General features: G+C 39.4%; 1 protein-coding gene across 4 annotated transcripts; it reads left to right on the plus strand.

Moving 5' to 3' along the window:
* Window positions 1–1921: 1921 nt before the first annotated feature.
* On the plus strand, window positions 1922–22511 carry YTHDC1 (YTH N6-methyladenosine RNA binding protein C1). Of its 4 annotated transcripts, XM_012573446.4 has the most exons (18): window positions 1922–2081; window positions 5725–5826; window positions 6429–6757; window positions 6889–7243; window positions 8495–8584; window positions 9097–9150; window positions 9759–9853; window positions 11695–11803; window positions 11904–12021; window positions 12857–12941; window positions 14822–14988; window positions 17463–17545; window positions 18977–19013; window positions 19106–19145; window positions 19248–19310; window positions 20755–20889; window positions 21506–21713; window positions 22103–22511. In XM_012573446.4, exons 1-18 carry the CDS (start codon window positions 2054–2056, stop codon window positions 22150–22152), a joined length of 2148 nt encoding a protein of 715 aa, XP_012428900.2. In that variant the 5' UTR covers window positions 1922–2053; the 3' UTR covers window positions 22153–22511. The 4 variants fall into 4 exon arrangements, with proteins under 4 accessions (XP_012428900.2, XP_002197763.2, XP_012428901.2 ...); XM_002197727.7 differs by having other exon boundaries at window positions 21506–22511; XM_012573447.5 differs by lacking the exon at window positions 9097–9150.
* Window positions 22512–23476: the final 965 nt, after the last annotated feature.

Raw genomic sequence — 23476 nt, forward strand, 5'->3', positions numbered from 1 at the left:
TCCCTTAAGCTAGCCAACAGGTGCTGTGCTGATCAGTCGTTTCTACCAACTTGTCCACTCTGGGAGCACAGGCAAACACAGTGAATATCACAGCCAAGATTCCTGGAACTGCATTGTTTTGGAGGGGGGAGTTCAAGGAATTGAGTTGGCTGGCTGCACCTATCAAGCTAGTCTAGCAAATATCTGCAGCCTTACAACAAAAACTATCCCATAGTCACCTTGCATTGCCTCTACTCACCTTGCTACGCCTCTACTCCAGTTAATTTAAAAAAAAAAAAAAAAGGCAAAAAAAAAAGGCAGGTAGAGCTTTTATAACAGCATGTCAGGTAATAAGATATAAACATATATATTACCATAGCGGACAAAACAAGACTTACTTTATAATTGCAAATTACACACAGCCCTAATCATAGAATCATGAAATCATTAGGGTTGGAAAAGACCTCCAAGATCATCAATCCCAATCTTTGACCAATTACCACCACATCAACTGTAGGAGTAAGTGCCATGTCCAGTTGTTTCCTGAATGCCTCCAAGAGTGGTGACTGTACCACCTCCCTGGACAGCTCATTCCACTGCTTAACTAACCTTCCTGAAAAAAATTCTTCCTAATATGCAGCCTGAACCTTCCCTGGCACAGCATGAGGCCATTTCCTCTCATCCTGCTGATACTTGCCTGGAGAAGAGGCCAACCCCCACCACACAACAACCTTATTTCACATAGCTGTAGAGGGCAACAAGGTCTCCCTTGAACTTCCTGTTCTTTTGGGTGAGCCATGGGCTGCCAGCTTCTCCAGGAGAATGCTGTGGGACATAGCACCAAAGGCTTAACTGAAGTCCATGTAGACACATCCACAGCCTTTTCCTCATCCGATGGGCAGGTCACCTGGTCAAAAAGGAGATCAGGTTAGTCAAGAAGTTTAGTTAGCCTTTCCTAAACCCATGCTGTGACCTGATCCCCTGGTTGTATTGTACATACTGATAAACTAGCAAATGCAACTTAGTGCCCAACCTTCTTCATAAGCTGCCTGAAAGGGCAACTAAGATGAGGTGGTAAATTTCCACCTACATTACAGTAGAAAAGATTTATGCTCTAAACTGAAATTTATTTTAAAAGCAATGTGGATGAAGCACACTTGTTTCATATTTTGGAGAATAGTTTGGGTTGGAAGTGACCTTTAAGGTCATCCAGTTCCAAGCCCTCTATCACAGGCAGGGATACCTTCTACTAGATCAGGTTGGTCAGGGCTCCATCTAACCCGCCCTGCAACGCTTCCAGGGATGGGGCACACACAGCTTCTCTGGGCAGCCTGTGCCAGTGCCTCACCACTCCTACCGTAAAAAAATTCTTCCTGATATATAACCTAAACCTACTCACTTTCATCTTGAAGGCATTCCCTCTTGTCCTCAACCTACATATCCTTGTAAGAAGTCTCTCACCATCTTACTTGTAGACTTTCTTCAAGTACTAGGAGACTACAATTAAATCACCCCAAAGTCTTCCCTAGGCTGAACAATCCCAATTCTTTCAGCCTTTCCTCATAGGAGAGGTGCTCCAGCCCCCTCATCAGCTTGGCAACCCTCCTCTGAACTGGCCTGATTGCCAGAAGAAAGGAAAAAACAATGAAAAGGGGGGAGGAAAAGGTAAAAGACAAGAGAAAACCAGGGAACAGCAACATCAGTCAAATATACCCAGCACCAGGGGTTAAGTAAGTACTGTCAAACTTTGCCGCACTCAAGACTCTCAGAAAAGGCTCCAACACCACACAGAGCTGCCACAGCAGCACGGGAGCCACGCGAGCTCCCTGCAGTTCCCAGAGCCCTCCTCCTCTCCCTGCGCCCTGCGCCAAACACAGCGCGGAACCGCCAGGGCCTGGCATGGCGGCTGCGCCCTCAGCGCCCTCAGCGCCCCGCGCGGCGCATGCGCCGCCGCCACCGCCCGCGGCGCGCTCTGACGCGAGGAGCGTAAACAAAGCGGCGCCCTGTGGGAAGAGGGAAGCGCTACGTGCAGGGAGAGACAGACTCCATCTTAGGCGCTCGTCGCGGCGGCGGGATGGCGACGGATGGCCGGGAGGAGAAGGGTATGTGGCGGCAGAGAGGGGGGTAAGCGTTAGGCCCCGGAGGGGGGGAAGGCTCAGGCGGGGGCCCGATCCCCGACTGAGCTTTCCCCCCCTCCCCGGGGCCACCTTGGGAGCTGGTGCTGGGCCTTCAGCCCGGAGACGTCCGTCTCCTCCCGGGAGCGGAGGGGCGGCGGGGTCCGGAGTGACCTTTCCAGGGTGATTTTTTCTTTTTCTTTTTCTTTTTTTTTTTTTTTTTTTTTTTTTTTTTTGTGGAAGGGCTTCCTGTGTTTTGCTGGGGGACAGGAGGTAATAGGGCCCCTCATGCTTTAGTGTCCCGGGCTCGGGGCAAGGTGACTCGAGCAGCAGGAAGAGGGAGAAGTTTGTGGGCCGTAAGTTTTACATCATCAACAGCGAGTTACTACTGCAGGCTGTGTTTTCGCAAAAACACAATTTTGTTTTTATTGCGCTTTTTGTTTTTGCTTAGATCGCCAGGCCGTTTTGGTTTGGGGTTTTTTTGCAGGGTTTTCTGTGGGGGGATGTAGTTACTTTAGTAAGCAGAAGCTGGTGTTGGAATCTTACTTTGCTGATTGTTGCTCGGCTTTTTGCAGTCAGCTCTGAATTCTGGGCACTGTGGGTAAGTAAATTTGAGTTAGAGGAATCGGACGATTTCAGAGTCATTACTCTGGAATAATAATAATAATCTAGGGTCATTACTGTCGAATAATAGAATCACAGCTCTTATAACTGACTGCCTCTATCCACGGAAGCCGAAGTGATCCGCATGTTATCTGTGAGATTGTATTAGCCAGTCGTCACAAAATAGCCTCTTTAAGAAGCAAAACCAAAGTTAGGTGTAGCAGATTGCCATTTTTATAAAGGGCAAAGACATGGAAAAATCCCAATACATTTTGTTAGAGCTGATAAATAAAATTATTGGTGGTGCTTGATCCTTAATGGTATTATTGTAAGACTGGTAATTTGGGATATGATCCGCTTGTGTCAAAACAGATCTGATCACCCACTGTGGATGAGCAGTGAATTTGAAATGTTTGCTGTTGTCATCTATAAATTTCTTTTCATATAAATATTTATCCAGTTGGGTTTAACTTTTTTTTTAGTGTTTGTTAATCACTGCCAGTGGTCAAGTTATATTTTTAATTTATTTTTAATTATTTTTCATGTGAAAGGGGTTATTTTTGACCAAATAACAGGTGTTGATGCACATTTGCAGCTGAACTGTTTTCTGCTCTAAGTGCTCCCATTGGAAGAGAAATGCTGTTTTACCACTTAAAAAAGCAGAAATACATCTTGCAGACCTGTTTAGTTTGAAATCACATGGTCTTATTTCTTTTGTGTGCCAAATCAGATTTTTGGTTGGACCCTTCCAATAGTTTTAATTCTCCTGGCCAGCAGAGGAAATGGCCTCCCAGGCTACCTTCCTGCTATTTTGGGTGAGTTAAATTTGTTCATGGAAGGATCCCACAAAAGACAAGCGACAGGCGAGCCCTGTTGGGAGTATCTGTCACAGAAAGAACTCATTTGGTCCCTCCCTCTACAGTGGTGATAGACCATAAAACACCTGTCCTCTGGCATTTTTCTCTTTCTGCTTTTGTGTTTTTCCTGATACTTCTATGAGATAATTTAGTTCTTCAGGTTGAACAGTGACAGTGGTGGTTCAGTGAGAGGAATCATCTTGTGCAAGTCAGTCAAGCAGCATATCCAGTGTGAGACAGGAAGCAGGCTGCTAAATAAATCTGGAGATGCGTTTCTAAACAAGTCAGGTCAATGTACCTATAGAAGGGGATGGAGGAACTCATCCTGCTCCTGTCTACTGCACCCTTTTTAATGTTCCAGCTGCAAATGAGGCCCATCTAACCTGAAAGGGATTTAGGAGAGAGTGTGTATCAGACTTGCATTTTTTGTTAAATTTTCCTTCTCATTTACTTCTGAATGAGCTGATACAGGAATCTTTTAACACCGTGCAATGCTGCTGCAGTAGGTAGGTTAAATGTAGCTTACTCTAGTATGCTGTTGTCTCACCGAGAGGGAAACAAATTTAAGGTTCAATACATGTGATTTGAGATGGATGATACGTTTAATTTTCTAATCTCAGTGCACCTCTTTTTCATTAGTGTCCAGTAAAAAAACCCTTGTGCTCTAGACTTGCCAAGCTTCCTGTGGGCAAGCAGAATTCAAGCCAGGAAATTGCATCCCATGTTTGGCAGTTGCACAGCCATGAATCTGACTCTCATGTATTCATCAGTCACAGCAAGAATATTTGCTGTGGATGTATATCTACAAACAGAAAGGGATGTTCCCAAGACAATTGTGTTGCAAGTTTGTGTTGCATTTAAATGCCTGCTAACTGTAAACTGCCAGGGAAATGTTTGATCCACTTCTCTCTGCACCATCTCCTTTGCATTAGAGACATCAACTGAACCGTCCAGGGATCACTTCTACATTCTCTTAGCACTGAAAATGTGGAGAAATTCCAGCAGGAAAGTTAGTGCACGTTCTGACTTCAGATTTGGTAGTATATAGTAGAGAGACAATTATAATAGATTTTATATATATGTATATGTAACGTGGATTACGTGTGGGTTTGTTTTTTTTTAATATCAAGCTATACATTTTATTTTGTGGCTCTTCTCAATATGTTGAGATAGGCAAGCTGCCAAGCTCTGGAGGAGTTAATTTGCTGCATTAGCTCAGTTTCATGCAGTACAGTAATCCCTACCTGCATCTGCTACTGATATTGTAAACCAGCTGAATCCTTGGAGGTTGCTCTGGTTTCTTTTTCCTGAGCACAGAAAATGCAATCAATCACAAAGTGGAAAGAACTAAGAATTTTGGAGACATTCCAAAATTAATACCTTTTTTATTTTTCCCTTTGCATGTTTAGGCTTAGTTCACTCTTTTTAAAGTGCTTGGAATATAGATCTGCTACCCTAAAGCTTGTGACTCCTTCTTCTAATAGAGTTACCATATATCCCTTTTGGCTTCAGGCAAAGTAAAACAGCCAGAAATAGTCACAGATTTTTAAAGTTTTGTGAGCAGGTGTGGTCATTTACTGCTTCTGGCATGATTTTTCTTTAACACTTGCTCTTTTGATCAAGTTGTGGGTTTTTTTCAGAACATCTCAGAGTTAATGATGCAGCAGATGAGTACTACTTTCCCCATTTTGGTTTTTTCTATTTGTAAGTGAACCACAAAACCCACCATTCTGACACAGCAATGACAACAAAAATAGTGGAAGAGAGATAATTCAGCATGCAGATTTGAGAAGTTTGCAGAGATAAGAGTCCCTCCTCTTTACTAAGGACACTCAGACTCCTGGTCTCCCTTTTACTAAAATTTTATACAGGCTTTTATGTTCAGCTTTCATTTGTAGGTCAACTTTCCTGCAAAGCTTTTGTGACATGAGGAGCCAACTTGGACCTTGTTTAGAGGTCTAAATGCATCTTGTGACATATTTTAATTCTTTTCTTGGCTCTGTCTGATCCTTCCAAATGAAAGTGTATAAATACATCAAGAAGATGTTAATTTTTGCTTTGTTGCAGATCTGTAGCCCTCAAGGAAATGTTTGGGTTTGTAAATATTATTTCTGTAGTTTACATATCCAGACTTTTTATGGTTGATTTTGACTTTTTTTGTGTATTTTCAGATGGTGAACTGAATGTTCTGGATGACATTTTAACTGATGCTCCTGACCAGGATGATGAGTTGTATAACCCCGACAGTGAGCAAGACAAAAGTGAGAAAAAGGGTATGTGACTTTGGTAGTGGATGTTCTGCAGGAACATAAGTGGTAAAAAATGTCTGTCTTATTTCAGTTAGTCTTTGAAGTAGTGGATTTTATAACTTGATTCAAGGTGTGAATGAGTTCCAAAAGTCTTTATTTCGTGGACATGTGCTTTTCCACCTGACCCTCCAAGCAAGCAGTCAAATCCATTTCCTTTTGTCTCAAGAGCAGTTGCTGAGTCTGTCTTGTTCTGAATTCATTTGCTATTAGAAAATGACTGTCCTTTTTGTCTCAATAAAGTGAGATGGAAGTGCAGCAAAGGGGTTGCAAAGTCTGATTCCAGATCAGTTCTTGATTTGGCTTTAGGCCAATCTAAGCATTTAATTTAGCATTTTTATGTATAAAATCTGAGAAACACGTACTTCTTGTGAAGTAAAATGCATGTTTTAGAACATGAGCTGTTCCTAAGAAGCAGTTTTGAGTGTTGCTGCAAAGCCTACAACTGGAAGATATTCTTTATGACTGTAGCAGGGTAATTACCTAAAATAGAGGAAGAAGAAGCCTCTGTACAGTTTTTGTTTTGATATTGGAAATAATACTGAACTTGATATTTCTTTCTATTTAAGGATCAAAAAGAAAAACTGACAGAATGGAAAATGCTGAAAGCAAGAGGCAAAAACCTTCTGTGCATTCCTCGAGGCAGATGATGCCAAAGCCTCCCAGTTCATCAGTTAGCAATAACAAGAGAATAGTGAGTACGAAAGGAAAGCTGATGTCAGACTACAAGACCGAGGAGTATCAGAGATCTGACAGAAACAAGCGCCCAGATGGCGATCGGAAGATGCGAATGTCAAGCAGTTCCAGGGAACCTTATAAAGGACAACCAGAAAAATCTTACATGAGGAAGAGGGATATTGACAGAAGGGCAAAGTCTTCTACACCGGACGGTTCAGAGGTATTAAGTATTCTTGCTGCCTTATAAATAAGCAATTTTATGAGACTTTTGTAAGGCACGTTCTCTTAGGACTGTGTGTGCATCCTGACAATGTTATATGACTGCTGATTCACTTTTTCTTTAAACATCAGAGACTCAGGCATGATGTGGATAGAAGACCAAGCAGATCTAGCCATTCTTCTAAAGAAGAGGTGAACTCTGAGGAGTATTGTTCAGATCATGAGACTGGCAGTAGTGGTTCCTCTGAACAAGGCAACACAGAGAATGAGGAGGAAGGAATGGAAGAAGAGGAAGATGATGAAGGGGAGGAGGATGAAGAGGTGGAAGAAGATGGGGAGGAAGATGAAGAAGAGTATGAGCAGGATGAGAGGGATCAGAAGGAAGGAAATGACTATGACACACGGAGTGAAGCCAGTGATTCTGATTCTGAATCTGCCTCTTTCACAGATGGGTCAGTCAGATCTGGGTCTGGTTCAGATGCATCAGGTAGGCAGCATCTTGCATGCTAATGTGAAATACCTTGCTGCTGAAAGTTTGACTGCTTTGAAAAATAACCACTTCCTGTCTGTGTCAAAAGTAAGCTGTGATAGCAGAAATCAGGAAGATGTTAATTATGAAATACCATAGGCAAGGAAAAAAATGTACTAAAGTGCAAAGTGGTAAAACAAAATTGTGGGTATCTAGATTACTGTGTTGAAGATTCATTGTATTCTTGACTGCTTTGGCCTTGCTGTTCAATGCTTTAAGACAACAAAATTAGTATTTTCTTGGGTATCTAATGGCTTAGTTTTCCCCATGATTAATTTTAATTCAGTGTTGAGCTGTTTGGTATCCATCTAGATGAGTGACCAGGTAGACTGGTGTAGTAAAACACTATGTCCTTGGGGAAGGATAGCTGAATCTTAAATAGTGGCTGTGTTCAGCATAGGGAATCTAAACCTAAATTGAAATTATTAGTTATTAGGGCAAATTTAGAATGAAATAAATGTTTTAAGCAGAAACTAGAAATAACTGGTTTGTATTTGTATGTTGTAACTGGTCCTGACTTGCGGATGTGAAGTGCTAATGACGTAAATACTTTTGGGTTTGGCTGTTCGTTGTTTGTTTTTTCTAGGAAAGCAGCTTGCAATCCTGTTAAGATTCCTATTGTGTATCTTCCTTGTCTGAAGTCTCCATAGGTGGTCATCCTGCTTAATATGCTGCCTTTTTTAGCTCAGCTCTGCTGTATGGAATTAGAGACAGCAAGGTGTAACCTAAAGACAAGTGAAGCTGTAATAACTGTTCTAAAAAACTGTGGAATAACGTAACACTTTCTTGAGGGTGGAAATAATTGCCTGTGTGCCACAGTGTTTTGTTTTCCTGTCTTTTACTGTTTTCGAGCTCTGAGCAAATGAGCTCATATCACTATCGCTACACAGTTTGTGCTAGATGTTGCACATTTGGGTGAAGGCTGGAAAGAGCACTAACCCACCCTTACTAAAAATATAATAAATCCTGTGTCATTGCACAGATGTACTAGATTTGTGCCATTCATCTTCCTTTTGTGAATGAAAAGCTTGAGTAACTAGCATTTGCTTCTTTTGTGCATGATAGCTTTGTGGCAACGACCACAATTTTAATGTGCAAGCCAAATGGTAACTTCACTTTTACTGATGCTGTTTTCCTGTCTCATTACTTTTTAATCTCAACTTTGCCTGTGTTTAAAGTGTGGCTTTTATTTTTTATGGTTTCTTTTAGATGAGAAAAAGAAGGAGAGGAAGAGAGCTAGAGGTATCTCTCCAATTGTTTTTGACAGAAGTGGGAGTTCTGCATCAGAATCATATGCAGGTATTCTTCCCTTTCATTGCTTGTCATTGTGACTTGCATCAAATCTTAATGTGTAATCTAAAATAAATGTAACTGGCTGTAGAGATTTATAGAGTATGTAGTTTTGTATAATTTGGTATTGACTTCTGGCATGTTGTGTGTGGATACCTTCGGGGGGAAGTAGGCTTTCTTGTTACTTTAATGCTATTCTGTTGCTTAAGTGGAAATTTCACCTTTTTTTATTTTTTTAAAACTTGGAAGATGATGATTCAGTGACTAGTTTTCTGAGTAGGAAATTGTTCAAATATTATTTAAAAAAAATAAACCCAAATCAAACAACCCAAAACCGAAACAAAAAACAAACAAACAAAACAAAACACTCGTGCACATTGAATAGTATTTTTTGTGTGTGTGGGTGCGCGCCAGAAAGCATAATTTGTCATGAATGAAAATTGTATGGGACAAGGCTGTAGAAATTGTATATTATCTCTATTAAGGCTCAATCTGAACAAATGTACTTTGGCTAAACACAGGTTCAGAAAAGAAGCATGAGAAATTATCATCTTCCGTTCGTGCTGTCCAAAAAGGTATCATTTAAATTTGAATTTTTAATGCATGCCCCATAGCAAGCCATTGTCTCTGTTGATTAAATTACCTGTAAGTGGTGATGTTCTGATATAAATCAATTTGAGCACGTCATTGTTCTGAGCATGATAATTGAATCTTGAGCTACTTTTGCATGTTTTGAGAGCAATATGCAAAAAGTTCAGTCACTGTGCTCTTTGTAGAGGCAGCAAATTTAAAAAGGAAGTGCTTAAAGCTGCAAAGAGGAACAGCATTCACCATTCTCTGTTGAACAGTTTGTGCTTGTTACGAGTGTTACTCATCATTTATGCGAAGATCTTTAAGCAAGGAAATAAGTCCTACGTATCGGAACATCACTGAATCATGCTGATTTTATTTTACTTTTTTCTTTACTTGGATATCTGAGTTTTAGTTTTGGTTTGGTTTCCCCTGGCATTTTGTGCTCTGCAGCTTTGACTTTAAGTTGGGTGGTTGACTGTGTTAATACAGAGATAGGAAATGGGTGGGATACTGTGTATTCTGAAGGAAGCAAACTACTATCTGTACTCAAAGCAACATGTTTGGTAAGTATTTACAGTTCAGCTTATTTGATACTTTGTTTGCTTTTCAGACCAAACAAGCAAACTTAAATACATTCTCCAAGATGCAAGATTCTTTCTCATCAAGAGTAATAACCATGAAAATGTATCGCTTGCTAAGGCAAAGGTAGGTTGTATTTTCTTCAAACTGATCTCTTTGTCCATTTCCGGACACACCCACCTTAGTTCGGGGGAGTGTGTAGTTGGATGCGTTATTTTCTTTGTCGCTTGGATCATGGTAAATGCAGCAACAAAAGCTACTGCACCTTGGTTCTTTGGCTTCCACTATAACCTAGAAAAGGTCCTAGACCACTGGCCATTTATCTTGCCAAGAATAGGTTTAAAGGAGGCTTTAGGGTTTGTTTGATAACATCCTACGCCAACCTCTGTCGGGAGTGCTGGGGTGGTATTTTCTCCCATCCATCAGCACCTATGTTCCTACTGCTGTACTCTGAGATGGTTCAGGAGGTTGTTTGGCTTTTTTCTAATGCTACATGAGTAATTTTGGTCAGGTGACTCAGGATCTGAAGCTTACTGTGGAAAATGTATGCCTGGCAGTGCTGGTGTGAGTGAATTCTTTGGGAGAGATTCCAGAGCACCAGATTTCAGCTGTTGAGGAGTTGTGCTAGGTGTCCATTGCACCACTTCCATGGTTTTGTATTGGCATGTGTTCTTTGGAACAGGTCATAGAGAAAATACTTGATTTGCTGTTACACTATATGTAGAGTAGGTGATTCTGTTAATGAAGATTTTCTAAATTAGGATGAAAATAGCATCAAAATGATTAAACAAATCTCAATCCTGGGCATGTTTGGTTCTCGCCCCTCCTTCCAGCTTTGAAGGTACAGCGAACACCATTCTAATTGGTGTTTGCTTTAGCTCTATTAAGGAGTCTATCCTTTTCTGTGCTTTGTCCACGACTATGAAGCTGCAGTAGTATCCTTGTTCCTGAAGTTACTGGGGTGAATGTTTGTCTTTCAGTGTAGAGACATCAGTACTTTGATGTTGGACTTTAATGAAACTCACTTTTGTGGTGCCAGTGTAATAGGTCGTTCAGTTCACAGCAGGGCTTTACAATTAGCCAAAAGCCATGTAATGTGACTGAAAGCTAGCAAAAATCCCAAATAGTTTTCTGGTGGCTATTATGAATTACCAGAACCAGACAAACACTGACCTGAATTCAGAGTAGGGTGTAAATACTTACCTTCACTAAAAAAGTGCAAGGGAAGGAACGTTAACTTTGGTATGTGTATCCTATTCTGAGGCTGAAGCTTGTTTACCCAGAAAATGGATGGAGGAGTAACTCAATAAATTGTTATTCTGTATCTCAGCTCAGCTGCAAGTTCGGTTTTATTGTGCATGGCTGCAAAACAGCTGGTGAAATGGAAAAGACACTATGTAGTAGCAGGAGGAGATGCGTAAGGCTAAACAAAGTGATTTGAGTTGTCTTGCCAGTTTAAAGCATTACTTTGGTGTCTTTCATGTTGCTGGCATTTCACCGAAAGAATTTGGAAGTCTGCAAACTGTCCTCAGCAAATCTGCATACTATACTCAAGTCTATGTGCCCACCTTTTAGTATTTTTCTGTTGGTTTTTCATAATTCCTGTGTGTTATATAATACATAAATTCCTTAAGTCACTTGAAACATATTTGAAAATTTCACCCTTATTTTTAAGTTAGCTGCCCATCATTATAATTACAATGGATGTCTTATAGATGGTCTAAATGCATCTTCAGTGTTCAAAAAAGGATTGAAAAGCCAGTGTTTTAAAAGTTTTAGTACAAGGCAGGCTAAAATATTTCTTGAAGGAAATTAATTTAGTAATACCTTTTTCTTTCTATTTTCTTCTATTCAAGTACAATATTTTGGTCTTGTTTTCTTCATCTACATTATATATTTATGTTAGCTAAATCCTTTGAGATTAACTGTTATGTTTTGGTGATGGGATGGGTGTTTTTCTGTTTTAGGGAGTATGGTCAACACTTCCAGTAAATGAAAAGAAGCTTAATGCTGCATTTAGATCAGCAAGGAGTGTTATTTTGATATTTTCTGTAAGAGAGAGCGGCAAATTCCAAGGTAAGGAAAAGTGAATGATTATCAAGGTGAGTGAAAGTGAGTTTTATATGTAATAGCCTTTCTGTTGTATCTTTGTTACAATTAATACAAAATCCTTTAGGGTTTGCAAGATTATCTTCAGAGTCCCATCATGGAGGATCACCTATACATTGGGTGCTGCCTGCAGGAATGAATGCAAAAATGTTGGGAGGTGTCTTTAAAATTGACTGGATTTGCAGGTAAACAATTATGCATTATGTTGCTGTTAGTAACAAGGCATTATAGTATAATTTCTGTGTCTTGCTCAAGTGTCAACAGCATACTTCTGAAACTTGATTCAACCAGAGATCTATCCTCACTGCTCACTTGAATAGACAGTTGTGGATGAAAAAGAAAAAAAAGTTCATGCAAGGACAAATCTGTTTTGATCTGACTAAACAAAGAAAATGCTACTGTTCTGAAGCAACATATAAGATAGTAAAGTGTTGCATAATGTACATGTTGTCAGCAGCTTGTTCTTACAGAAAAGATTTTAAATCTCTATTACGGAAAAAAGTTATAGCAGTCCTGTGAAACATTGTTGTACAAGTACTTTGATCTGCCAGAAAGACTGAATAGAGGAAAAACGAGACTTTGAATTGGAGAAAAATCTGCGTTGGAAAGGCCCTCTTGAAGCTGCTGACTGCCACCTCCAGCTCAAAGCACTTCTAGCTTCTTAGTTAGGTCAGTGCTCAGGGATTTACTTCAGAGTGTGCCAAGAGCTACCACACTGGTCAGTGTATTGAAATGGTGAGATAATAAACAAGCGCAATCTCAATATTGCCCAAAGATCAAAATAGTCTCTTTTAAAGGAGGACCTGTCATAGTACAAACTATATTAGTTACTACTGGAATAAGTCAAAGTGAAATCTTCAGTTACTAATATGTAGAACATAAGAATATGTTCAAAAACCTGGCAGTACAAAGAATAACAGGATTATTTTATATGTAATTTCCTGCTGTATACATTTTTAATTATTTTCTTAATAAGAAAAACTGAGGCAAAACTGTAAATGGTGCCACTTGCATATTTAGGCGGGAATTGCCATTCACTAAATCTGCTCACCTGACCAATCCTTGGAACGAACATAAGCCAGTAAAGATTGGACGCGATGGACAGGTTTGTTAATTCTTACATTTTTTCTTATAACTGACATCCTCTAATGCTTGCTTCCAGCTCTGAATGTGCAGGAGATTAGGAATGTTTTTATAGGAGTTACTTGGAGTAGAGTGCTGTGGCAAAGGCACTTTGCTTCTTTCTAGTGCTGTTGTGGAAGAAGCGAAAGGAAACTACAGTGCCAGTTCTGTTGTCATCTTTATGATAAACAATGTTTGCTTAAAACTGTCTGGTATTCTGAATTCGAAATGCAATGTGCCTTGCATTGTATCGTGTGTAATTCATATAGCATCAGGCTTTAAGAAAAAGGTCTGGTGTTTCCAGTTGCGCTTTGCATTACTTTTTTTTTATGTACTGTATTGCTTAAGGCATAGACTCCCATTATAGAATATATGCTAAGCAAGTTTTAAGTGGGGCTGGCTCTTTGTCTTGTCAGACATACCAGAGTGCAGGTCTGTTGCTGCTGTCATCAGGTACCCAAGCTGTGAGTAAAATAACAGGTTCTGCTTTTTTAAGACAAGGTGGGAGGTAATCTCCATACTGTATGGAAAATGTCAACTCTTTGTTGCATTGGCTTTGCACACAGATATGTTTGCTTTGTTGTGTAGCAGGAGAAAAGCAATAGTTTTGGTCTTGTTTTTAGTTTAGTATGAACTTAAAAATAGTATTTCAATTAACTTAGCTACTGTTAAATGGCAAGGATTTTTGGGGTTTTTTTGTCTTGTGTACAATAGACTTGCAATCTGGATGTGGGTTTCAGCTTTTTTTATCAAACTATTGTACTGTTATGGTCTGGACAAGAATTGCCTGATGCTTGCTTTCCTTGCTTTTCAAGTCTGCTTATTTCCTGAAGTGGTTGTCATTTATTCATTTATATTTGTACAACTGTGAATGGATATCTCTTCTGAGGGCACATACACTGAAAATCTGCCTTTACGTCATCATTTGGGAAGGTGTTCTGCAGGCCTGCAGTCAGCAGTTTGAAGAAGCACTTTTTGGCATTGTTTTGCACTTGGCTCCTGCTAGATTTATTTGATGACCCAAGTTCTTGTACTGGAAGAGAGAGTCAGCAAGTTCATGTCTGTCCCTTTCTCCTACAGACAACTTGTGGTGTCTGAAGGTCCCATTATCTCCATCTTGTTCCCCATATCCCACATATTTCACTTTTAATCTAGGCTGGAGAGACCTGACCTTCTCAGTCATTGCATGTAGGAATTGTTACACTCATTCAGTTATTCTTGGTGCCCTGCTTTGACATTTTCCATTTCTATTGTCCTTGAATTTTTTGAGATGCAGGAGCACAGCTGTACCCAGTATTTAAGGTGTGGGTGGAACATGAACTTTGAGTGTGATACAATGACTTTTGTATTCCATGTTCCTTTCCTAATAACCCTGAGCACACAAGCTGCTTGTTTTGACTGCAGTCAGACCTTGAGTTGGTATTTTCATGGACCTGTCTACCATACAATGAAGAACTCATACCGAGTGGTAGTAGTCAACTTCTTCAGGCCATGGCTTTATATGTGAAGCTGGGATGGATTTTTTTTCCTACATGTGTCACTTTTCTTTCTGTAATAGGTAATCATTTTCTTTGTGATGAAAAACAGTCTTCTGATTTTATAGCAAAACAGTGATGTCCAGTATGTCTCATGGGAGGATATGGTTACCCAGAGTGTTGGACTATTTTATGAAAATTCTAAGTAGTACCTAAAGAGTGAAAGGTAATGTAAGTGAATTTTGCTGTCTGTAGTGATACTGAAATCCCTTTGAAGTGTCCTTTTTTTTTTTTTTTTTTTTCCTTAATTGTCTGTTGTCAGTATTTTTGGGGAGAGTTTCCTTTTCTTCAGTTTATAAACCACTACTGAACTTCTAACTAATTCTAGGAAATTGAGCCGGAATGTGGAACCCAACTTTGTCTTCTCTTCCCTCCTGATGAAAGTATTGACTTGTATCAAGTCATTCATAAAATGAGGCACAAGAGAAGAATGCACTCACAACCCCGATCAAGAGGACGCCCATCCCGTCGAGACCCCGTTCGGGACGTGGGAAGGTTAGAAACGTTCTTTGGACTGATAATAGGCACATGTGTCAGAATAACGTGATGGAGGAATGTGATTCGTCAAAGCTTTCCCTGCGATAAAGAAGAGAGAAAATCCTCAAATCAAGCTGCATGGACAAGTTTGTGGCTTCATTGAGGATTTCACATGGTTCCCCGGTCTGTCATTTTTCAAGAGGAAAATGGGGATCTTTGCTTTTGCAGAAAAAAAGCTCTTAAAGTTCTGTCTCTAGTTTAGACTAGATCATTTATTGAGTTAATGCAACTTGTAATGCTAGCTGTAGGTAAGCTTGGCTTGATTATGAGCAGGCTAGATGGAAAGGAGGAAATATTTATATGCCAAAAATGTGTTAATATCTTGTAAAAGCCTTTTCTTTCAGGTGTGTCTCTGGATAAGCCTTATCAAATATGGGACTTTTATAAGGATCACTTAGAATTTTGCAGAAGATGCCGCCTCATTTTGAGGATAAAATATTTAAGTTATTTTGATATTCAAGAGGAGCATTATTGGGACTGTTTCAAATTGTGTCACCGTGATGTGTTAACCCTATTGCCAAATATTCTCTAACATGTAACCACTGAATTCACACATCTTGCTGAGCTTCTGAAAACAGTAGGTTCTTTCCAAAAGGGATCAAGTGGCCCTTGGAGACCCGGCAACAAACCAAAAAGAATGGCTGTTGCTGTGTCTGTATATACAACCTTTCCAGATGCTGGCAGTACCTGTGGACTTAAAGTATTTTTAGAGGATCGACATGGTTATTGATCACTGCTTTATGAACTTAACATCATTTTCCAGAAAAAAGGGGGTATAACTTGTTACAGAATTGGAGAAGTCTTTGCAAAGAACTGATTCTAGCCCTTCTGCCAAACACCTTTTCCCCGTGGTAGCCACTTTGCATACAGACTGATGTATGGTTTGGGCTGAAACCTTTGGTTAAGTTTCCTTTTTGTGGAAACATCCTGTGGTAGGTACAGAACCCCAACAGGAGTCCCCATTTCCTTGAGCTTAAAAAAAAAAAAGGACACTGTAACGAGTAGGTAGGAGGAAACCTGGCAGCTCCCCCCCTATTTTTGGCTTTAAAGGACTGAACACCAAGATGGCTTTTGGAGTTAAGCTAAGAGGTTTCCAGTGCAATAAAGTATATACAAGTGAAGGTTTTGCAATGGACTGCAAACTATACATATAACACCACCACACCTTCTCAAGCCTGCCAGGGCCTCCATTTATGTATGTGGCTTACAGCTTAAAGTCAGTAGTTGGACTACTATATGAACTGTTTCTATCATATTTTATACCGGTCGTAAATGCACTCTCAAAACTACAAGAAAGCGGTATGTTTATTCTTTACACCAGCTTTTATTTTCTTTGATCTGAATTTGCTGTAGATACAATTGCTTTGGTTTTTGGGCTTTTTGCTCATACTAAAGAATCTGCTTCCATTTTAAAAAGCTTAGTAACTGGGTATGGTGGGCTTTAATGACTGAAGTTGGGGAAGGGAGGGAGAAGTCGGTATTTATTACTCAACTGGCAAGTTGCACAGTAATTAAGCAATATAAGAAAGTGTTACTGTCTTGTCAAAAGAAATTACACTGTTGGGGAGGGGGAGGGGAGTGAGAAGGGAATGGTTTTGTAGCTGCTTTGTGTTTAGAAACACTGTTACATTAGCACTGGAGTCTCCCAGTACAGTATTGTTTATGTACCTTGGAACAAAATAAGCAGCCAGTTGTCAGCTCTTTTTTGAGCCTAACAGCAACTGGAATGTACTTTATAAGGAAGAACAGAGTTCTTAATATCTCTTTTGTCAAAGAACTGTTTTTATAGAAAAGAGCCCTAATTATTTTAATTATTAGGAAGCTTGAGCATTATTAAATTGTTAAATTATTAAATTACTAGCACCAGTGCTAGTAAGTTGCTTAGAACAGAAATTATTAGAAACAATATAACTGGCCTATTCAATTAGGAGAGTCACAGTTAAAGTTGCAATTTCACAAAGCATGCAGAGTTTTATTTATAAATGTTGAAGTAGACCCTTTCTAGAATTCTTTACCCTATAGCTATCAAATGCAGTAGTCTTCATACCCTCTGTCTGCAGTGTTCTGTGAAATTCTTTGTTGTCCAATAGGTGTTTCAAAATTTAATGTGGAAAGTGTAATGTTAATGCCTAAGTTTGAGTTGGGTTTAGACAAATTTGTTACTTTTTGTTTGGGATGAAGATACAGTTCAGTAGAGTTCCTTCCTTAACTACCAAAATTCCTGTAGACAGAAAGTAACAGTGGAGTGTATGTAATTGAGCTATTTCTGATGCGTTCAGTTGAGATTTAAAGCTGTAGAATATTTTGAAGCAAATAGAGTTGAGAATGATTACATTGATATCCTGGGCAGCTCAGACTATTCCTGTGAGGTATTCTGCTGTGAAAAATGCTCCAAACAACCTTGTTTAATCTTTGATATCTAATTTGTGTAGGCGTCGACCAGAAGATTATGATATTCATAACAGCAGAAAGAAACCAAGGATTGACTATCCCCCTGAGTTTCACCAAAGACCAGGTTAATATCTTACTATGAAGATTTGTGTGCACCAATTCACTAGTGTTTTCTCTTTTAGCATATCCTTGTTAATTCAAAAGTAAAATACTGATACAACTTGGATATAAAAATGTAACTTGTTCCAAGTGCTGCCCACTGCTTTAACCCATCTCTTGAAGAAGTCAGTGACGCTGTTTCACTGGTTTGAGAGCTGAGTTAACCTAGGCTGAGCCCTTTCTAAGAGCCTTGAATTGTGTACATTATTGTGAATGGTCTTCTCAAGTGTTGTGTTAATGTGGGCACAAAATTGGATCTAACCGACATGTCAAGATGTTAATCATCAAATGAAAATGTTTGAGAAATTTCCACCTGGGAATGTCAGCTGAGATTGCATGACAAGTAGCCTTTATGTGGAGCTGATGCTAGACATTCAAGGGAATGTTTTCAGAGAGAGTTTTTTTACAAGCTTGACATGAGTTAGGGAGGAGGATGTTGCACTGCTTTTTACCAGATGATCTAATGATGAAGGGAAATTTGTTGTTCCTAGAAAGAAATGTTTGCAGTGGTACTGCAGCAACAGCCCTGCTCATGGTGCAGCTTTTTTTTTTTTTCCTTCAGAAAGCAGCTATTAAGAAATTGTCACTTTTAGTCTACCAAATTGTGCTTCACGTCTCTTAGAAAAGCACATGCTGCTATTTCAGTCGTACATTTTTAAATCTGTTCAGAATATGCCTGTATCTGTCCAGCTTGTCTGCAAAGACTGCATTCTTTCATGCAAAAAGTGTTGTTGCTACTCTGCATCTTTCTAAGCCCATTGTTTAAAAAACAGAACAAGATTTTTTAAAAATAATGAAGGTCAGAAGCACTATTTTATTTTAGTGCAAACATGTGTGATGTTTTGCACCACTCTGCTGAGCTCTTAAAAGGGATTTATCGAAGCTGTAAGAATTCTTTGCCCTATGGGGCTTTTCCAGATACTTTTTAGTTTGTTTTTAATTTCCTGTGTAGCACTGTGTCCAAAACATTAGGAAATGTGCTTTAAGGGTTGCCCAGATGAAGTTGTTCTACTGAATATACAGTTAGGAAGTAGTAACAACCACATGCTAAATGCCTAAAGACGGGACTCTTCAAATTCATGTGCACTCAAAATTCAGTTGACTAAATTTCAAGTCTTTATTTGCACAGTTTCACTCTTGCATATTTGTTTGTACTGGGTACACGTTCTTAAAGGTTTATTGATGTCACTTTTTTGTTATTGCATTATACTACTTGTCTGCATTGTCTATTAGAAGCTGTAAGTTCTCAAGAGTTATTTTGAAAGTGAGGGCAATGGCAGGTAGACATAATTTTGTAGCAGGCACAAAATGAAAGGATACTTTCTAATGAATATAGTTTTTAAGATTGTTCACTTGAGATGGTAAATTGAATTAATACTGCTTGATGTTCGAACAGGGTATATAAAGGATCCCAGATATCCCGAAGTAGACAGGTAAGGTGTGTTCATGTTATTCATTTTATGTCCTGGTAACTTGTCTGCACGGATAAGTTGGATTTAGTTCTACAAATTTTTATTCCCAACAGACGATTTTCAGGAGTTCGACGAGATGTATTTTTAAATGGGGTAAGTTGTTGCATGCAAATTTTTGGGCAACTTTATATTCAGCTTTCTGCACTTCCAAAGAACACTGAACACGAATTTTAATATTGCTGTCTTTCATTTTAGTCCTACAATGATTACGTGAGGGAGTTCCACAACATGGGACCACCACCACCATGGCAAGGAATGGTTTGTGTCTTGTTGAATTTGATTTTTCTCCTTAGCATACAGCTTCTTTTTGTTTCCCCCAAAAGGAGCTAGGCATATTCAGTGGCTCTCAACTCCTTGCTTTTCCTAAAATGTATCTTTGCTGTAACAGCCTAAAAATTTTAGGGGAAAAATATTGATGATAAGTATTTTGAAATTTACTTTCCACAGTAGTCTGGCATTCTTAGTGAGCTCTGAAGAAATAGCAGAACTCTCCTCTAGCCTAGATGGGAGGGTGTGATCACATTCTGTATCCTGCTAAATGTTCATGGTAATTGAACAGCAAATGCTTCAGTCAGCTGGACTTGTTGAAGCAGCTCATGGAATGGGCTGCTGGGCTCTAGTGTTCGGCAGTGGCTTGCTTTTGGCTATGGCAATGAAGCATGCAGGAAACTAGCAAAATGTGCTGCACAACCTAATTAAAATAAGTCTTCCTGTATTACAGCCTCTACTGAAATGCACTTTTTTTCCCAGTAAGATGAGCAGATACATGAGTGTACATATCTACGACTATGTAGATAGTTCACTTGTACAAGTTATGGCCTTTATGTCAGGAGAAGTAGTCATAGCGAGGTTATTTTGGTTATATTTAGTAAGTCTGGCCTGATTTTGCACAACTATAATGAGTCTTTTGGTTCTTGTTAGTACTGGCAATGAGCAAAAAACAGTGCCAGATCTAGAGATGCTCCTATAGCCTCTCATTTTTGTCAGCTGAAACACAACTTACAACTGAAGGAAGTAAACAAGATTGTCAGATTGGAGGGAAAACAGTTTTTTAAACAGTTAAGCCTCCAGAAAATCCCTTTTTTTCCCCTCCTCCCCTCTTCTGCATGCAGTCCAAGTAGTTGTCCTAGAATCCAGTGCTTCCATTTACTTTCTTTGTAACAAAAATGCAAGCCAAGATGTTTTGGTACTGTGGCAAAGGAAGGCCATGCTGATTGAAGAAAGGGAAGAAATCAGCCAAAATAGGTCTTGTTTAAAAAGAAAAAAGGCCTAGCATTTTTTCAAATAATTTGTCTTGAAAATTATTTGTTTTTTAATTGGAATAGAAACATATTCGTAAGGAATAAGTATGACTTGTTTCTATAAGAGCTCACTGGTTTGGACAGAATTTGCGTTCTATATGCAAAGGTTTAAAAACCCCAAAACCAAAACTGCCACATTTAAGTAGCAGAAGTTTTATGTACAGTGTCATATTGAGCCAGATGTGGAGGGAAGAGATATTGGACTGTGGGGAGGGTGTTGACTAGACTTCTCCGAGCAATGGTAGAGAGGGAGTAAAGCATGCCAGCCTAATGGAAAGTAGTCTGCTGTTCAGTTAGGAGGCTGTGATCAGATTGATTTAGATGCTGTGTTTTCCATCTGAATGATGCACTCCTTGTGTGCATTCCTTTGCTTCAACAAACTTCCTGTAACTTTCTTGTAGCCACCGTATCCAGGTATGGAGCAACCACCACACCACCCTTACTATCAGCACCATGCACCTCCACCTCAAGCTCACCCACCATACTCAGGACATCATCCTGTACCCCATGAAGCGAGATACAGAGACAAACGAGTAGTAAGTGTCCACACAGACAGGGGGGATGCAAGTCTGCAGGCTGGAGTAGGAATCTGGGGGCCAAGGGTAGCCTAGCCTGAGCTTTGTTGGCCACGTTAAACAGCATGTTTATGACCTGCATTAAGAGTTCCTTGGAAAGATCCGTTGTTTAGACTGATGACACTCTTCCAGCAAATTTGATTTATCTCCCTGGTGAGGTAGAGGTGAAAAATTCTCATACTCTTAAACTGAGGTGTTTGCTTAAATAAGCTTCCAGTCTGTCCACCTCTGAACATTTTCATGCTGAAGCCCAGTTTGAATAAAGACAGGCCTGTAACTTTGCTTGTGCACATTGACAACAAATTACTTTATCAGCAGAATTTTGTGGTTTAAAACCAGAAAACAGGGCGCATTATTAAATTTCTGTTAGCTGCCTTGAAAGGCTCCTTAGCTTTCAGGTCTCTTGCTGGTGTCTGTTTGAGCCCCAGATTCTGCACATGGATGGTGGACAGTTCATTTGGTTGGGTTTGCCTTTTTTTAAATACTCGGCTTTTTGAAGAATTACAGGCAGCCTTAGCTATAAGGGAGGGAATTCTGATCTGGGGAAAAAAATAGCAGAGCTGTCCTTTCATCACAGCACGACTATGACATGAGAGTAGATGACTTCCTTCGCCGCACACAAGCTGTTGTCAGCGGTCGGAGAAGCCGGCCCCGGGAGAGGGACCGAGAGCGGGAGCGCGACCGGCCTCGAGATAATCGGAGAGACAGAGAACGTGACAGAGGCCGTGATCGGGAAAGGGAGAGAGAGAGGATTTGCGACCGGGACAGAGACAGAGGTGAAAGAGGTAGATACCGAAGATAATCTATCTGGAACAGTGCTCACTTGAAACAAAAAAAGCTTGTATTTTTTTGTGTGTTTACAAGTAGTACATTTTATTTTCAGCTGTCTACTTAAAGTTTGTTGTGTAGAAGGATTTATAATGACCCTCTCTATTCCAAGCATGCAGTGAACTATGAACTGGAAAAACTCAAATAGGCCAAAAATAAAATACACAAAGCTGACACTCAACTTGATGTTTCTATTGGAACAAAGTTGGAAGCAGCTAAGAATGTAGATATTGATTAATTCTCAATAAATGTTCTACTTAGTGACTTCATTCTAGGTTTTTGAATACTGATGGATAACTGCCTTTTTTTTTTTTTTTTTTTTTGCTTTGATGTTTTCTTCCTGTAGTTTCATATGGTTCGATGGGAGAATGCTGCTATCAAGTATGCAAATACTGAAGTATGATCTCTTTTTCTTTTTTTTGACGGTATGGCAGTGTTGTAGCAGCCTTTTTTCCCCCCCTCTTTCCCCTCCATTTTTAACCCTATCTGTGAAGTCAAGTGGTTTTTTTTCAGTCTTCAGTAAGAAAAGCAATATTAAGAAGACACTATTGATACCTAATTTTTAGCCTTTTTTAAAAATCTTCCCATGTTCAGTAATATTTTGGTCAATTGTCTGGTCTCTTTCCAAAATGTACACATTACTTGGAATGTTCACAACCTGCGTGTGTGGAACCAGAAAATATTGCTGTATTCTACATTGCTATCATTTTTTTTTTTTTATAAAAATAAATTGGTAACTATTGAAATGTTTAAAACTCCATGTTGGATTTCTTGGTTTTCTAAGCTTGACAGCTTTGCTAGATTCCAGCAGTTCTAGGAAAAGATCTATGTTCAGAAATAGTTCAAATGTTCTTTGTGGTAAGCAAAATTGAAAAATGAAGCCTGAATTTAAGACAAGGACTGTTGATAGGAAAGGTAATTGCATTTCTGTTTCCATAGTGAAGTAGCCAATAACTCCTGCAGCTCAACAGAGTTATTAGGGCCCTACGTGTCCAACTTAATCATATGACCTTCAAGCTGTTGAGAGGCTGTCCACAGCCACAACATACCTGTCTCAGGAATGTGTTAGTCCTGCAAGATCCAGAGTCTGCACATACATTCTTTTTAGTGATCACTTGTTACTTTTCTTAAATAAGAAATATTTTACCTAAATGCCAATGGTAAAACTGTGAGGGGAAAAAAAATTAAAACTTGTAGTGAAAGTTCTTCAGTTTATCCAGCAATTTCCAATTTTCCAAAACTTGTAAGAGTAGCACTGCTTTGGTGGACTTCTTCATAAACTTCCTTCAATGTCTTCTCATGTAAAAAATCCAGATGGTGCTTTAAACACCTCCAGCTCCACCCTGCTGGGTGCTGCAGCTATTTTTATAGAAGGCAGTATAGGACTGGCCACTGTGTGGCATTTGTGGAAATGTGGTTTTTTCATCTGGCATCTTGATTTGTCCTATGCTTATTTTAGTCTACAGTCACAGTAAACATCTACATGTATTAAACAAAAAGTTAGACCTCCATTGTACAAGTATGTTTGGATTCTTTAAGCAGTACTAGAGGCTGAATATGTGTTTGGGTTCCTCAACACAGTTTATTGTGCACAGAGAGGTAATACCTGCTAGCTGGAGGATTAGATCAGTCTGTCAGATTTAGAATACATTCTGTGTCTAACTGGAGAAATGCATCACAGACCACCCTCATACTTTGATATCTTCCTCTGCATTATATA

This window comes from Taeniopygia guttata, chromosome 4, assembly GCF_048771995.1.
Source record: "Taeniopygia guttata chromosome 4, bTaeGut7.mat, whole genome shotgun sequence".
Classification (NCBI taxonomy): domain Eukaryota; kingdom Metazoa; phylum Chordata; class Aves; order Passeriformes; family Estrildidae; genus Taeniopygia; species Taeniopygia guttata.